Here is a 15881-nt window from a genome sequence, read left to right on the forward strand (position 1 = left end):
AACCAGGTGTTTGGATTATGGGAACAAACCTCAGTTTATTTCAGATGTCCCTGACAGCAGCCTATCTACCTTCATAACCTGAAGAGCATTATTGCCATCTGGTGGCAGCTACCTAAAATACAGGCATACTGGCATTCATTCATTCATTCATTCATTCAACAAACATTTTATGAATACCTACTGAGTGATATGCAATTATTTTCCTGGCCATGGAGGATATACTGCTGAATCAAATATAGATCCTCTTCCCAAAAGGTTTATATTTATAGTGTAAATAGAAGCAACCTCAATGGGTAGAATTGGGGTGCTGTGGCAGGACACAGATTGATAACCCATCATCTCTGGGAGATCCTAGAGGGTTCCTTGAGGTGGCATCTATTGTGAGTCATGAAAATGCAAAGAAAAGAGCCTGGCCTGTTAGGGATATAGGGATATAGGTGGCATGAGGCCTGTCCTCAATACACAGACCATCGCAGGATGGGAGGGTGTGGGGACCAATAAGGACAGGGGCTTGGCCAGGTGTTCTAGGTATGAGAGCAAATATTCTGCTTCCTGTTGTTCTTTGGGGTGTGAAGAACTGAGCCCTGGTTCGAGCAGGCACCACATTCCAGAGAGTCTGCAGGTGGGCAGAGATAAGCACAGCACACGGGCACCTCCAGAGGCTCCAGAGGCCTGGGTGGCTCCCGGCAGCAAGACAAGAGTGGAGGCCTCCTGAGAGACAGGGAGAAAGACTGGCCTGAGGTGGCATAACCGTTGAGTGGGCCAAAAATAGTCCAACTTCTTGTGTAAAATGAGCAAAAAATTGCCAAGCGTACTTCTTGAAGTATGTGTCAATAGCCACATTCGTTAAAGATCACAGGACGGCAGCAGCAGAAACAGGCAGAAGGGCAAAGTGGGGGAAAAAAAAGGGACTTGAGGGCAAAGGAAGAAAAAGGAACTTCATAACTCAGGGTTCAAGTATTTAACAGGTCAGATACCATGACCCTAGGTGCCTCCCACTGTCTCTCTCGCTGGTGTCAGTAATTGATAATCCTTAAGGTGGTGCTGTGTTTAGGGTTGAACAGAGAGAAGGAAGGTGGCTCACATAACTTCCCCATTTCTAACTAGAGTAGTGGGACAGGCTGGCCCCTCTTCCTCCCTGACCCTGGAACTGTCTCTGGGGCTTTGGCTTTGGGAGACGCCTCAGCTGCCACCTTCCACCCTGCTCTGGTGGCTCGTGTCCTGGGCAGGGGTCGTTTTGTTGGGAATGTGTCCAGGATGGACCCCTACCTGTGACCCTGACCTGGAATGGGATCTGTTCACCCAACATGTTTCCTCTTCCTCCTGGGCTGACTCCATTTCCCAGCCTCCTCTGCAGTTAGGTGTAGCCACGAGTCTGAATCCAAACCAAGGCAGAGGGATAGGCTATTTCTACCACTTCCTGGACTGTGTGTCAAAACTCTTTCTCACCTCATCCTTGTCTCTTTTCCCACATACAAGCTGACTGTGGATGGTCCAGCAGGGGCACCGGAGATTTTAGTACATGGTGAGATCACAGGATAGAAGTAACCTGAATCCCTGAATCACCCTGTGGAAGGTGCTGCTGGGACAAAATACCTAAAAACTGCAACTTAAAGGAGGATAGGTTTATTTTGGCTCACAGTTTGCAGAGGTTTTAGTCCATAGTCGGCTGGCTCCAAGGCAGGACAGCATGGCAGAAGGGGAAGTCAGAGGAGAGCTGCTCATGGCACAGTGAAAAGGAAACAGAGAGTCAGGCAAGGAGCCGGGGAGGGAGATAAGCTCTTCCAAGTCAGACCCACAGTGAGCCGTCCACAGTGACCCAATGGAGCTCTTCCCACCAGACTCTACCTCTTAACAGTAAGTCAGCTATAAACCTCCATAACCCAATCATCTCCCTCAAACACCCCCTGTGATCACATAAGGCTTTCTGGGGATATAAATTATAATACCCACTGAACCCTTGTGTTCGGACTGTGGTGTGAGTGAGAAATACATTTCTGTGGCATCAAGCCCTTGAGATTGGGAGCTCCATGTTGTGACACTGGTTCTTCTTCTCCACAGACCCAGTCCTTATTCCTGCATGGCCAGTCTTGGGTGGAGATGGGGTCTTGATACCCAGGGATGCCCTTCTTTGGAGGCAGCTGCTGTAAAAACTTCTGACGGACACCCCATCTTCTGCATTATGATTTCTCATTCTTGGCCCCGTACTTGTGTCACGGTGTCTTGTTTACCCTGTGGTAGGTTGTCCAGGTGATGACAACCTGCAGAATACCACTAGTGTCCTCACTGTCAGGTGCTGTGGATTCTGAATTCTGCTTTCTGGGCATGCAGTCTGTGTTGGTCTCCTGGGTGCATAGCCCACTGCAGTGACGAGGAGGTGAAAAATGATTGTCCCAGGCAGTAGCTTGATGAAACTTCCCAAATTTGCCTCCAGGCAGTCAGACCATCTGCTGGCTCTGCAGGTTCACATGCAGAACCACGTCTCATCGTCCACATGAGGCCACATTCAACCATGAGGAGTGCCACGAGAGATTCGATAACAATTTAGAAAGTGTCAACATTCGACAAGCTGAAATCATGGGTGATAGAAATTGATAGGCTGAAATGTGAAGGAGATGGGATAGGCCATGTCTGATTAGTGACATCAAGAGCAGTTGCAGTTAACATTGTCTCTTGCCTTATGGTGACACATACAGTCGGGATCTGAAAGATAGTGTCACTTTGGATCCCCTGCCGTGTGACAGAGGCAATGAGTGATGTTGATGTGCAGATGTTAGATTATCATCTGATGAACTCCATATTGACTTTAATAATGAAACCAGATGGTATACAGGTAGCCTAAATAGCATCATGCTACTCCCTTCTTCCCTTTGGAAGGAAGTCATACATTTTTCACATGGCCCATTGGCTCTTAGATGTTCTGACCCCACTTCTGTCTCTTGCATCAGCCAGTCCTGCATTGTCTTACATGCTCCAGCCATGCCAGTCCTTGTCTACAGTTTTCAAGTGTACCCAGCACCGTCCCAGCTCTTACAAAAAACTCAGTGGATGATTGTTGAATGAAGGAATGAATGACAGCCTAAGAGGCTAACTGCTATCTAGCAAGAGAACGTGGAATTTAGACTGGGTAGTGGATTAGTGGAGACTTGTGTCTCCAGACACAAGTGCTATGAGATCAGACACCTGGCTTGTTTGCTGCAACAGTGTATCCAGCACCTGGAAGAGGATCTAACATTGAGTTGACACCAGTGCTTTGGCCAAACCAATGGGATGAAGTGCGATGACTTTGCAAAGGGAGCAGTGGTCAGAACCAGATAGTAGGTGGAACCAACAGGGTGAGGAGACTGCAATGTGGGTGGAACTGAAAGAGAAGGAAGGGTCAAGGATGAGGCCGAGTCTCTAGCTTGGGGTGGAGTGAAAGGAGGTAGAATTTACGAGATGGAGAAGGGGGGAAAAGATTAATGGGGGTAGGGGGGTGCAATGATGAATCTGGTTTCAGGGATGTCAAGTATGGGATGATTGTCAGAGGAAGCCTGGTAGGCAGCTGAAGATATTGGTCTGGGACTTAGGAGTGGGAACCGGGCTGGAGAGAATGAATCAGGAAGTGCTCAGCCTGAAGATGTTAATGAGAGCTAAGTGAATGGAAGTGATCACAATGGGACAGGCAGTGTGGTTGTACAGTGATGCATAAAATATGGTTTCTGCCTCACAACCAATACAAAATCAAGATCTGACATAGACCTTAAAGCTGTTTATGCACCCATCTACATCTCCATAGCAACCCTGAAGTAAAGAGAGAACTCTGCCCTTATCACAGGCAGGGGAAGGCACGCACATGGCTGCTGTTTCTCTCAAGTTTCCAAATGCAGGGGATGCTCTCGCTTCAGATGGCGGCACCTGGAAATTCTATTCCTCTAGCAGCCCAAGCCTGTATCTCCTCCTGCCTCTCAGCCATGGCACCCAAAGGTGGGGCCATGGTTGATTAGCCTTTTCTAAGCCTCCTTTTCTCTAGTTTAGTCTCTCTACATGGAGCAGTCCAAGGCCAGTGTGGGGGTGGCCATCATGACTGGATCGCTACAGCCAAAGATGCATCAGTAGCCCCTCACTTGGCCCTTCTGGAACATTCAATGCCCTGTCCTCTGGTAGCTTTGGGGAAAATGCTCCCAGAGTGCATGTAGCAAGCACCTACTGCGTGTCAGAGCTCTGCCAAGCAGCCTGCACCTGATGTCTCATTTTCCCCACAACCCTTAGCAATGTGAACAACAGGTTTGGCAAGGTTAAGTTGTTTTCTAAGACAACTTAACTAAGCTAGCTTAAACTGAGCTAGAAAGCTGGAAGAACAGCAGGATTTGAACCTGGGCCACTTGGAAACACAAAGCTCCATCCTTAAGCACTGAAGTGGGCCCCTCTGCCAGTTCTCTAGCTGTCTTCCCCCACCTTTCTCTGGGATCCCCTCTGATCCTCCCCCATACTCCTGAGCTCCTGAGCGTTCTTTCCATGGCCCATTTCCCAGCATTCTGACTGTTCTCTGTGACCAGTGTTATCTCATAGCTTTGATACATCCACATGCAAATGGTTCTCAAGACAAAAACTACTCCTCTCTTTCAGATTTTTCTTCCTGACCTCTATAGATCTGGTAGATCCTGACCATCTTTCCCTATATGGCCAACAGGGGCCTTGCGCTCAGCATGCGAATGCTGAAGCCACAGTCCTTCCCCTCCACATTCCTTTTCCTGAGTCCTTGTAGGGCAACACATTGGGCTCAATCCATGAAACCTGAAGTTCAGGTTAACCCTGACTTCCCCTTTTCACCCCCAGGCTCCATCAATGACAGAATGTTATTGACTCTGCCTTCCCAGTGACCCTAAAAGCCAGCCCTCCCCTGCTCATTTCCATGTCCACTGCTGTATTCAGCCATTTTCTCCTTCCTAGATGCCTGCCTGGTCTCATCGTCTCAGTTATAAACCATCCAGTCTGCTTCCTGAGGGCTATTTCTAAAAGCAAACCTGATCACATTGCTGCCCAGTCTTATCTCTTGCTGCAGCTTCCCTCTGGGCCTTGAATAGAGTGTAAACTCCCAGTCTGAACCACAATGCCTTGCACAAAGTGACTGGAGGGTCTCTCACTGTCCTCCTCATTCACCCCAGCTTCCCATGCCTGTGAGCAAGACTTTGCTGTGCTGTGCTGTGTCTAAGCTCTAGCATCCTTTGTTTCAACCCTTTTACCAACCTCCTGTCCTGCTTTTCACATAGCTTATGACATCCATGGGACCTAGTTGTTCCCAATCTACTTCCTTATTTTGGAAGATGAGCCCCTTGTTGGCAAGACCTGGGTCTTACAGGTTGGATTCTAATCCTAGCACCCAGTGCCTACTGTATTAGTCAGTGTTTGTTGACTGATGAAAGAAAAGGTAAGTCCTTGTAACCTGATCTTACATTCTTTAAAATAGGGACAAGGATCCTTTAGATACTGGACAACATTGAGGAGATTGGACCAAACTGGGATAGCTGAGGTTTTCAGTCCTCCAAGAGCCCTAGAATCTTTTGCAAGGGGGTGGGGGAGACCACAGGCACACACTGACCTTCTGTCCCCATACTGCCCTGCCTGAGGGAGGCTAGCGTGATAACAAACCTCATCACAACCGCAGACTAGCTCCATGAACTATGAATACACTCAACCAAGATTTAACTTTAGATTTAGTGGAAAAGACATGAGTTTAAAGCCAGAATATTGGGGCTTGAGCCTGGCCTCTGGAATGTATTGAATTTCTGATTTCAGACAATCATGGGACATCCAGTTTGAAGACACTTGGATCCCTGGAATGAAAACTGTGCTCACCTCCTCCCAGGGGTGTTCTGTGGTGGAAATGTCAAAAGTCCTTGTCCTCCTGCAGTGCTGAGGATGCATTGTTGTCCCTTTGTTCAGGGTCCTGTGTGGCGATGCAAATGTGCCTAGCAACACCGCTTGTAGCCAGAGCCTCACTGCCGAGCAGCTGGAAATCTTCCACCGAGAGCAAGGTCCCATCTAGACATCTGCACAGGCAGTTTTTAAACACAGGAATATGGAGGAAATACCACAGAATTTATGGAGTGAAAGCTTTAAAAAGAAACAAAGCCTTAAGTCAAAACAGTTGACTCAACTCTGGGGAGATGTCTGCCTGGAGGTAGGAGGAGAAAAAGATAGGCTTGGGGTGTGTGGTGACAGAGAGAGAAGTTCTGTGGGGTGCCTACCAAGTGAGCTCAGGGTGGGAAGTCACATCGCCTGGCTACAGGGCAGTGCCTCCTAGGATCATTGAAACACCAACCTTTGGGCCCAGCTGTTTCATTTCTAAGAACTCTCTAAAGTTGGAAAACATGGAAGCAAGTTGAGTGCTCATCAGTAGAGGATGGGCTAAGAGGATTCCATAGAGTGGAATCAGGAGTAGCAGGCATACCATCTAGGCATGGAACCTAGGTACAGGCATGGCAAGGTACTCATGACATAGGAAGTAAAAGAGGCGAGTTGCAGAATGGCCCAGATATGATCTTGCTTCCATAAATACTAAAAATCTACACATGCTTATATACCCATGGAAAAAGATATGAGGAGATGTACGCTACTGTGTTAACCGTCTGTCTGTGGGAGTTGGGATGTTGGATATTTACTATTCAGCTCTGTAGAGTTGATTATTTTTAGTAGACGTATTATTAAAAGAAAAATATCCAGAACATAGTTAAAGGCCAAACATTTAACTATGGTATCATGGCAACAGTCTGCCCTTCATCCTGGAAAAACCCCAGCCACAGTGTCCCTGCATTGTGTCATGGATGGCAAAATAGTAATACGTTGTTAATCATGTCACTCTCCCAGTGAAAATTCTTCCAATTGCTCATTTCTGACCCTTCCCTTTCATCCTGGCTAAGGTGCTGCCCACAGGTCTCAGAGTATTATCTCTGCTCTGCAGGTGGCACAGAAAGGGCATGGTCATCTCTCCAATGCATTTATGATTCTACAAATCTCCCAACAGCTAGGAAGGGCTCCAGGGATGTGAGAGGAAGGACCCCATGAACTCAGTGCCCCAGGGAAGTGAGCAGCCCTCAAAGTCAGGGATCTCTGGCAGGACCACCAGCATTTTAAGGCATCTATCTAACAGGGTGGTGGTGCCAAGCCCACAGGGCAATGCAGGGGACCATCTAGATGTAGAGCTGAAGAAGTGTAACAGAGACCCGGCTTCCAGCATTAGACATGATGGATCTCATACCAGTCACTTTCTCTTTCTGGGTTTCTGTTTCCTCCTCTGTAAATAGTTTGCCTTGGTCTACATTTCTCAAAGCACGTTCCAGGGTGTGTCAGTAAGCATGCCTGAAAAAGGACTCTGTGGCCAAAGGCACTTGGGGAATGCTGTGCTCATGTCCTACTTTGGGATGTCCCCAGCACATATCAGCAGGTTCAGGTCTCTGAGAAGTTGTACAGGAAATAAACTGCAAACTGATGTTCACAGCAGCCTTTCTCACATTTATTTCACCTTGGAATCTTTAAAATACGTTTTCTTCTGAGCACCTGTTGGATATTTGCACTGAATTAAGTCACAGCCAAGGTCACTGCCCCCTCTCTGAACCCATGGCCGTGATGAGCTCGATGCACTTGCTGTCACCCTCACAGTGGTTTCTTGGGCTGAAGGCTGAGAGCATCAAGCCCTGCAGAGGTGGAGACGGAGCCCTGTTCTTTGAGAAAGAACACAGCTCCATTAAGACCGAAGTACTGTGCTGATCTGGTGGGACAGAGGGGCGGGGAAATCCGCAAGGGCTGGGCTGTAGCTGGGGACACCTGGGTCCAGATAGGGTCCTGCAGTTGGGGACAGAGCCAGAGCAGTTTGAAAGCAAGGAAGCTACTTGGTTCCTGTGTAGGTTGCTGTCTTATTTAGAGATGTAGCTCATCTAGTCTTCTGTATTTCTATGCAGCATTCATGTTGATGACTTCCAGACTTGAATACAATCTTTTTTTTTCACTTTATTAAATTCTTTTATTGGTACATTGTAGGTATACAACACAATTACATTTCTCATTGGGAATTGTACCTTTACATAATGCATCTTGGTTCTTATTTTTTCCCCATTCCTAGCCTCCCTTCATCCCCTCCACCCTTCCCTATTTACAAAGACTTTATTTCCATTTTTCCATTTCTCAGCATTTTTCCTTTCCCCTGCCCCCTCCCACTACCCCTACCCCTTTGGACCTTTTCTTCCTATTTTGCATTATCGATTATTCATTCTAATCATTGGTACATTTTAGGTATACAATATAATGACATTCATCGTTGGAAATTTGCACCTTTACGTAGTCTCTCTTGGTTGAATACAATCTTTTGATGAAGAGTATGGACTTCAGTGTCACACCACCCTGCCTCAATTTCTTCTTCTGTAAAATGGTGCTAATCCACGAGCTTTCCCTCTTAGATTTGTTCATGAAGATTAAATGAATTGGTACACATGAAAGCTCATAAAACAACAACCATGAATTTCCCCAAAACTAAGACCTAGCCAGAAAATAATCAGCCTTGAAAACTACAGATCAAGAATGCCAGCCTCCATCAGCCTACCCCTGCCTCCTCTACCTTACAGAGTAGCCACCGAGCTCGAGGATGGCAGGTACCAGTCCCTTTGCAGTGCTACAACATGTGAAGTTCTTTCCTGAGCCAGAGCCTTCACCTCTGCCTCCTTTTCTTCCCGAGGTTTTTGCTAATGGCTCCGTACAGGATGAGCTACTCCCTGAGAAGTCTCAGCTGAGAGCTGTCCTTTCAGACAGCCTTCCAGTGCCACACCCTCTTAGTGACATCACAGCCTGTCTGCGTGACCAGCACAGTGCTTTTCTCTGCTTGCAATTACTGCTTTGTCTCCCTGTTTATTGTCCATCTCTCTCCAAAGAAAATTCTCCAGGATCTAGGACCAACACTGTTTGTAAACACAGCACAGATCCTGGCCTTCTTACATGTTGAATGAGTGAATGAATGTCGTATGAACGATCCCCTTTCGGATCCACCCTTCCTGTTACTCAAGGTGCAATGCGCTGAATAATAAGGAAAAAATGATCCAGTCTGCTTTAGTCAGAGCTCAGAGCTCAAACAAAGGACACTGAAGAAACCCTCCTACTCACTATGACAGCATCAACCAGAGACCACATCTGTGGCTGCTCTTACAGCTAGACACCAAGGACACCTCCAGGCCATGAGGGTCATTATACCTAGGAATTAGGGACTTTATGGGGAGGCTGGCCTCAGAGCAGACAGTATTTTCCAGCAGGCTGATGTCCAGCCCCAAATTTTACTGGGACATTAAGAATCTCCTCATCCATAGCTTAGTTATAAATTTTTGAAAGTATATACATGTATATTTTGGAGGAGGCTCTTTCTTTGAGAGCTACTCATTAGCATAGCTGTCTATGATTGCAGCCTTTCTGTTTCTTAGCCAATATGGGGCCTGTCTGTCTGCTGTTATTTCCAGGGAAGTTAACATAAATGTTTATTGACAGCACAGTCATCAAGAAGATAAAGTTGCTGATTCATTGCCTTGCCCTGAAACCCTTTGTTTTCCCCTCCTCTTCCTTCCTCTTTATAAAGACACACTCTGAGAAAGAGCACATTTTGGGGACCCACTTGAGGTTATGTGCTCTTGGCTGCCTATTTCTTACCCCTCCACCTGCAGATCGGGGCTCCAGTAAGGGCAGGGACATCAGCCACCCTCTTTTGTTTGGGGGACAATACCTCTAGGGTCTCAGAGGAACCATGGAAGTTTTGGGGTTTCTCAAACTGGAAGTGAATGGTCTCACAGTGACGGTGGCCTTGTCTGTGGTTCTCGTGGCCCTGCTGAAATGGTAAGTGGAGCCAGCCTCAAGGATTGTGACATGGGCAGTCATGTCAGCCCTGGAACCTTCCTGGTGCCAGGGTGGGTGTGTGGGAGTGAGTTTTTTTTTTCTTTTCTAATCTAGAGGGAGTTGAGTATTAACACAGCTTCAGAATTAAAAGCAAACAGTCAGGTTAATCTTTTGCTAAAATGCATGAGATTGAAGTGTCAGGAAACGCTGGTGATTCAGTGACTGAGAATGCTACACATAATTAAGTTTGAAAGAGATGGAAAAAGAAGAAAATTGGAAAGGCATTAGGTTTGGGTAGAAGTATTTCCTCATACCTCGTCATATCTTCTCACCTCATTTTTCTAAGATCTTTTCTCGACGTTGGATTTACAGCACATTCAATCTCTTGGTTCATATTACATTAAAAACAGAAAAGATGTGGAAGCCGCTTGGCAAATGTGGGCCAATTCATGGGAAGGCATTGACAGGGATTTCTGTGGGTTTAAGGACAAAGTGGTTGAACTAATTTCCTAATATCTGATAGAAGGGAACAGATTCCAGCAAGCGTAGTGTGAAGCTTACATGAAGTTTGAGATCCTGAAAGAATCTCAAACTTAAACTACAAGTTGCTTTCCTGTGGTTTTGTTAATTCGACAGCAGATTTTCTTAAACCTGGCTCTGTGATATCTGTAGTTCGAAGACCTCACAATGTGTGTGTTTGTGCATAGCCACCCTGTTCCTTGCACTGAGCAGTTTCCCACTCAATCAAAAGCACCTGGATTTAGGTGGCTCTGGTTTTTGAGAGGAAAGTGGAAAAAATAATGGAGTTGGAATAGAATTTCAATTTATGTTTCTAGTGGTAATAAAGCCTCCTGTAGATTAATAACTGGGAAAGCACTTTGAAAAGCATCAAGCATTATGCAAATGTGCAGTATTATTCTTTTGGAATTTGCATAGCTGAAAGTGGAATTCACGTTTGATGTTCTATGATGATGAAATTACTTCTTGGAAATTGGCTCTGAAACCCGGCTTCAGTCCCAGTGCTGTTTTGCTTTTTTAACTGGTTTAATTATCTTTTGAACTTTTCTATCTCAGTGTAGCTTATCTGGCACTGAAACCAACCACATGCAAAACCAAGAGCGAATGGTAGCCCCTTGCCCTCAACCCCTCAATAATCTATCTCAACCTCTTTCTATGCTCAGTGAAGCCCAAAGCATAGCGCCTGACATGCAGTGGGTACATAATAGATGTCAGCCATTGCCTTTAACTGTCACCTATGTAACCCAAAGTAGAGGAAAATAGGTATTGAGATTGGAGTGTAGCTCAGTGGTAGAATGTGTGCTTAGCATGTATGAGGCCCTGGGTTCCATCCCCAGCACAAAGGGAAGAAAAGAAGGAAGGAAAGAAGGAAGAGAGGAAGGAAGAAATCTTTAGTAGTTTAGGTTTATAGGTTTATTTTTAATTTCTTACTAATATGCTTTTTCATGTTACTTTCTCATCAATAGCTTAGCCTCTGATCATGGTTTTCAAAGCATGTTCCATCTGAGCCCTCTGGGATATCACAGCATCACTGTTTGCATTGTACACTTTCCTATAATTTTGCTTCCATTTTTATTGAATCCTTTTCATTTCTGTATTCTAAACTCCCAGCTCCATGCCTGACATGCAGAATGGCCTCAATAAATGTTTGATGAGTGAATGAGTGAATTGCACACGTTAACACTGTTCCGATTATGGAAAGGGGCCCGAGTCCTGACTGATAAGCTGCAGTCACTGGGTGTTTACAATCAGCTTGCAGCAGAGACTCAGAGACAGCACCCCTTCAGCGAGGCAGCTGTGCGTGTGTAATCTGTTCCTGGGGCCATGTTCATAACCAGGTTCAAAGACACAGAGATTAAGAGAGAGGCACGAAGCACAGGTGGTGAATAGGAAGTGAGTGCCAACGCCATTTGTTATCACAGAGATATTTATTGACCTGTTAATGTGTGCCTGGCACGGCAGGAGGCCCTGGCACAAGGTCAGGGAACAGGAGATCAGGGTCAGATGCCCAGGCAGGGGGAGACCCAGAACCTCTGGGAGGAGCTCGGTGTCTGGAGAGGCTCATGAGAAGGGGGAGGGCCTGCAGGAGAGCGTGGCCATGGCCACGGCCGGTACTGTGACTTGGTGTCCTTGGGTCCCTCCCTATATCTAGTGCAAATGTTGCCGTCCTTGGCTCCCCACACTCATGTTCCAGACCAGACTCCAGGGAGCAGCTAAGCAGTAGCTCCCAGCTTGAATGTGGCCAGGCCTCCCTGGGGCTGTTTCTCCTAAGCGTGGAAGAGGTGATGGGCTTTGGCTCCAGCTAGAGGCTTCCCAGCCAAGGAACCTGGAGGTGGAGAGGCTCATAGCCACCTTGTACCTTATATCTGGGAGAAATTGTGTAGGGAGGATTCTGAAAGTCCAAACACACAAGCCCTTCCTTCAAGAGTTATATCTGCCTGGGGCCAGTTGAGGTTGGCATGGGGATCCTAAACACTGTGCAGGTAGAGTCATCGGGACTTCAAGTTTGCATCTGATCCCTCAGCCTGTTGTCTCTTTAAGGAAGGGACCAGATCTCCTCTCTCATTACAGTCCTGGAAACTCCAAGTCCAGGGCTCAGAGGCCCAACTAGCATTTGGGTGATGGAATATGGTTAAGAAGTCCACATTCATCGGCCCAGACCCAGGCCTTCCAGCAGTGGCCCAGCTCCCACAGTGGCTCTGTATCCTCTCTGTCACTCATGTCCATTGCAATGGTCAAATGGAACTTCGCACAGTGCTGTGGGATTGCATTGATTCACGGAGCCAGTTTCCTTGCTTAGAAACCTCTTCCTCTGCCCTTTCCCTCGATGCTGAGCCCAGGGCTTTTCTTCAGGGAAGCATTTCCTGTTTCCCAAAGGCACTTAAAAGTCTCCTCTCCCTGCTGCTGTTATCAGATCTCTCATCCGGTTGGCTCACAATTTCTGGCATTAGTTGGCCCCTAATGAAGGAGCTGAAGGCTCCTTTCAGCCCCTGATCTCTCCCTTGCTTTCTCCCTCTGGTCTTCTGTTAGCCTTCCACTTCCTTAAAAATCCTAATCCTCCTGCCCCTATTCACCCCTTGCCTGAAAGCTTTCCGTCTGCCTTTCTAGTTGTCATAGATGGGCTGATCTTGTGTCCCCACTCACCTTGTAAAGCAGAGACCATGGTATGGGTTTAATAACTACTTCTTAATTATTAAGTGGATCCATGAATTTGGAAAAAGGACAAAAATAAGCTCTTTTCATTTAAAAAGTGACTATTATAAACTGGATGTGGTATATTTGATAATTTCCCCCAAACTGCATTAGATGCCAGTTTTCAATGATGGTCATTGAAATGAACTTATGTGTGGTTGTCCAGTGCTGTGTGTTGCCTCAGGGCTGTGCCGCTGAGGTTGGAGATGGGATTGTGCATTAGCTCATGTTGGCTAATGATAACACACCACACAAAACATTTCAAAAACTCATTTTTTAGCTGGGGATATAGCTCAGTGGTAGAGCTCTTGCCTAGCATGCATGAGGCCCCAGGTTTGACACTTAGCACTGGAAAAAAAAAAAGGCACCCCCTCCTCTAATTTTTCTGTCTAAAATGGTTTCAAATTCTTATTCCAAGAAGCAAGTGGCAGGAGTTGACTACTGCTTATGGTGACCTTAAGAACTAGCACATTTACACTTTCAAGCAATGCCTAAGATCTGGCAGCAGAATTCCTGTTGGGAGGATAAACTTTTCTTTATTCTTGAAGAAAGAGTGTTAGGAAACAGCCCAAATATTAATAGTGGGTTTCTTTCAATGGTGGGGTTATGGGTTATTTTTTTTTTTTTAGTCTCTCTGCCTCTTTTCTATTTCTTTAGTGTGAATACTCCGCAAAAGGAAGAACAGTTTAACACAAAAGGGTGGTAAATTGCTCCTTTCTAATGGTGGAGAAGAAAGGAGTTTCATGCTCTGCATAAGGGGGTTTTGAGACTGTATAGAGTTCTACCAGAGGAGTAGAATGTCAGGGGCATCAGGAAGGATGGGGCACTTCTTGGTTGGTGGGGTGTTGAGAAAGGCAGTGTTGCTGCCTACACAGCCAGGTGTACGAATGTGGTAGAGGCTGAGAAGCTGTCTCGGTGTTATGCTCTAGATCTAAAATGTCCCCCACCATCTCAGATGTTTGGAAGCTGTTTGGATCATGGGGCACTGTGCTCATCTAAGAATTGAATCACTTCATGTGCTGTGAGGAGGTGGGGACAGGCAGGATGTGGGTACCTGGGGGTGTGACATGGAAGAGTGTGTTATTGTCCTTGGCTCCTTCCCTTGCCCTCTGCTCCTGCCCTGGTTACAGGTGACCAGTCTTTCTGTGGCAGGCCATGCCATCATATCCTTTCTGCCTTGGTGCCAGTGGACCACAGATTAAAACTGTCAGCCAATATAAACCTCTCCTCCTTTAAGTTTCAGGTGTGGGTATTTTGTCCCTGCCCTGGGAAGCTGACTAAGGTGCTTGGGAAGTGGAAAGGGCTTTAATGCCAGCCTGCACTCAAAGCTTAAGTGCCAAGATCCAGAGGTAGGAATCAATTTGACATTAAAGTAGGGATCAGAGTGAAGTAGTGTTGTGATCCAATCTCCACCTAGGACTAGTTTAAATTAAAATATGAACTGGGGACAGTGGTACATGTCTGTAATCCTAGCATTGAGAAAGGCTGAGGCAGGAAGATCACAAATGTGAGTACTGCCTGGGAAATTTAACAAGATTCTGTCGCAAAATAATAATAAAAAGATCTGGGGTAAACTCGGTGGTAGAGTGCTCCTGGGTTCAATTCCCAGTACTGCACACAATAACAGTGTGGTTGGGGATTTTTAAGACTATGGAAAAGTCTACCGCTGTAGCTGGAAGTTTTTTTCTCAGAAGAGAGCTTGATTTACATGTGGGAGAAGTCGATTCCGATTCTAGAGCCACATCTACTCCCAGATCATATTTAAAGAAACCACTGAGGTGGAACACTGGAGCCAAGATGAGAACTCTTAAGCTCATCAGAGCGAGAAGCCATTTGGGTACAGTCAGCTCTCCATACCCGCATGGTTTCCATACCCAAGGTATCAACAAGCCTTGGACTGAAATATTTGAAAAAAAATCCTAGAAATCTCCAAAAAGCAAAACTAGAGTTTCCCCCGTGCTGAGCATTATACTGAATCCACCCGAAGGAGTGACGTGAGACATCTGCTGGATGTCCTCCTGCCACTGCTTGCCTCGAGTCCCATGGTGATTCTGTTTGGGGCTGTGATCCATGTGTCTGCATTGAGCGTGCTTAGACTTTTTCCTTGTCATTATTTCCTAAACAATACCATGGAACAACTCCTTACATAGCATTTCCACTGTGTTGGGTAGGATAAGTAGCTGAGATATGATTTAAAATATACAGGACAATATTCACAGGGATATGCAAACTTTTTATGTAAAGGACCTGAGCATCCTTGGATTTTGGTGTCCTTGGGGGGGCCCAGGAGCCAATGCCCTCAAGGTTCCAAGGGACAACTGTGTTCCCTGGTACAACCAGAGGTGGCAGGAACTGGTGTCCAGACTCAGAAAGTGGGTATTTGCAGACCGATGACCACTTTGGCATTCATTTCTCACATTCTGATCCTACAAGTGTCTGGGAAATTAGGTCCCAGGTAGGTCCTTCTTGGAGATTCACAGCCTATCAAAGGCACTGAGAAGATCTGAAGTAAAGAAACCTTCTTACTTTATTAACCCAGTGTCCTGCACACGTCTTTGATAAAGTGACACTGCCTATGGCTGTGGTGGGAGGGGCAAGACCACCTAGGGCTCTCCCTTAAAAGGACACTTGTGAGCTAGGTGTGGTGGCACACACCTATAATCCTACCACTCCAGAGGCTGAGGCAGGACAATTGCTGAGAGTTCGAGGCCAGTGTGGGCTCCATAGTGAGTTCAAGGCCAGCCTGAGCTACATAGTGAGACTCTATCTCAACAAAATAAATCAAAACAATAAAAGGGGGAGGTCATTGGATGTGATGGAAA

At 46.4% G+C, this 15881-nt stretch overlaps 1 protein-coding gene across 5 annotated transcripts in view; it reads left to right on the forward strand.

Moving 5' to 3' along the window:
* Nucleotides 1–15881, forward strand: part of Tbxas1 (thromboxane A synthase 1) — a 212159-nt gene that overhangs the window by 33520 nt on the left and 162758 nt on the right. For 2 of the 5 annotated variants that reach the window (XM_004851274.3, XM_004851275.3), the window contains exon 1: nucleotides 9576–9849. The exons of 2 other annotated variants lie outside the window; for them this stretch is intronic. In XM_004851274.3, the coding sequence (XP_004851331.1) occupies nucleotides 9761–9849 (89 nt within the window). In that variant the 5' untranslated portion in view covers nucleotides 9576–9760. Of the gene's footprint in view, nucleotides 1–9570; nucleotides 9850–15881 lie in introns of those variants that run through there. One more of the 5 variants, XM_087205915.1, reaches the window with a different exon arrangement.

This window comes from Heterocephalus glaber, unplaced genomic scaffold, assembly GCF_053883595.1.
Source record: "Heterocephalus glaber isolate CG9 unplaced genomic scaffold, H.glaber_assembly_v1.0 deba00000621, whole genome shotgun sequence".
Lineage (NCBI taxonomy): Eukaryota > Metazoa > Chordata > Mammalia > Rodentia > Bathyergidae > Heterocephalus > Heterocephalus glaber.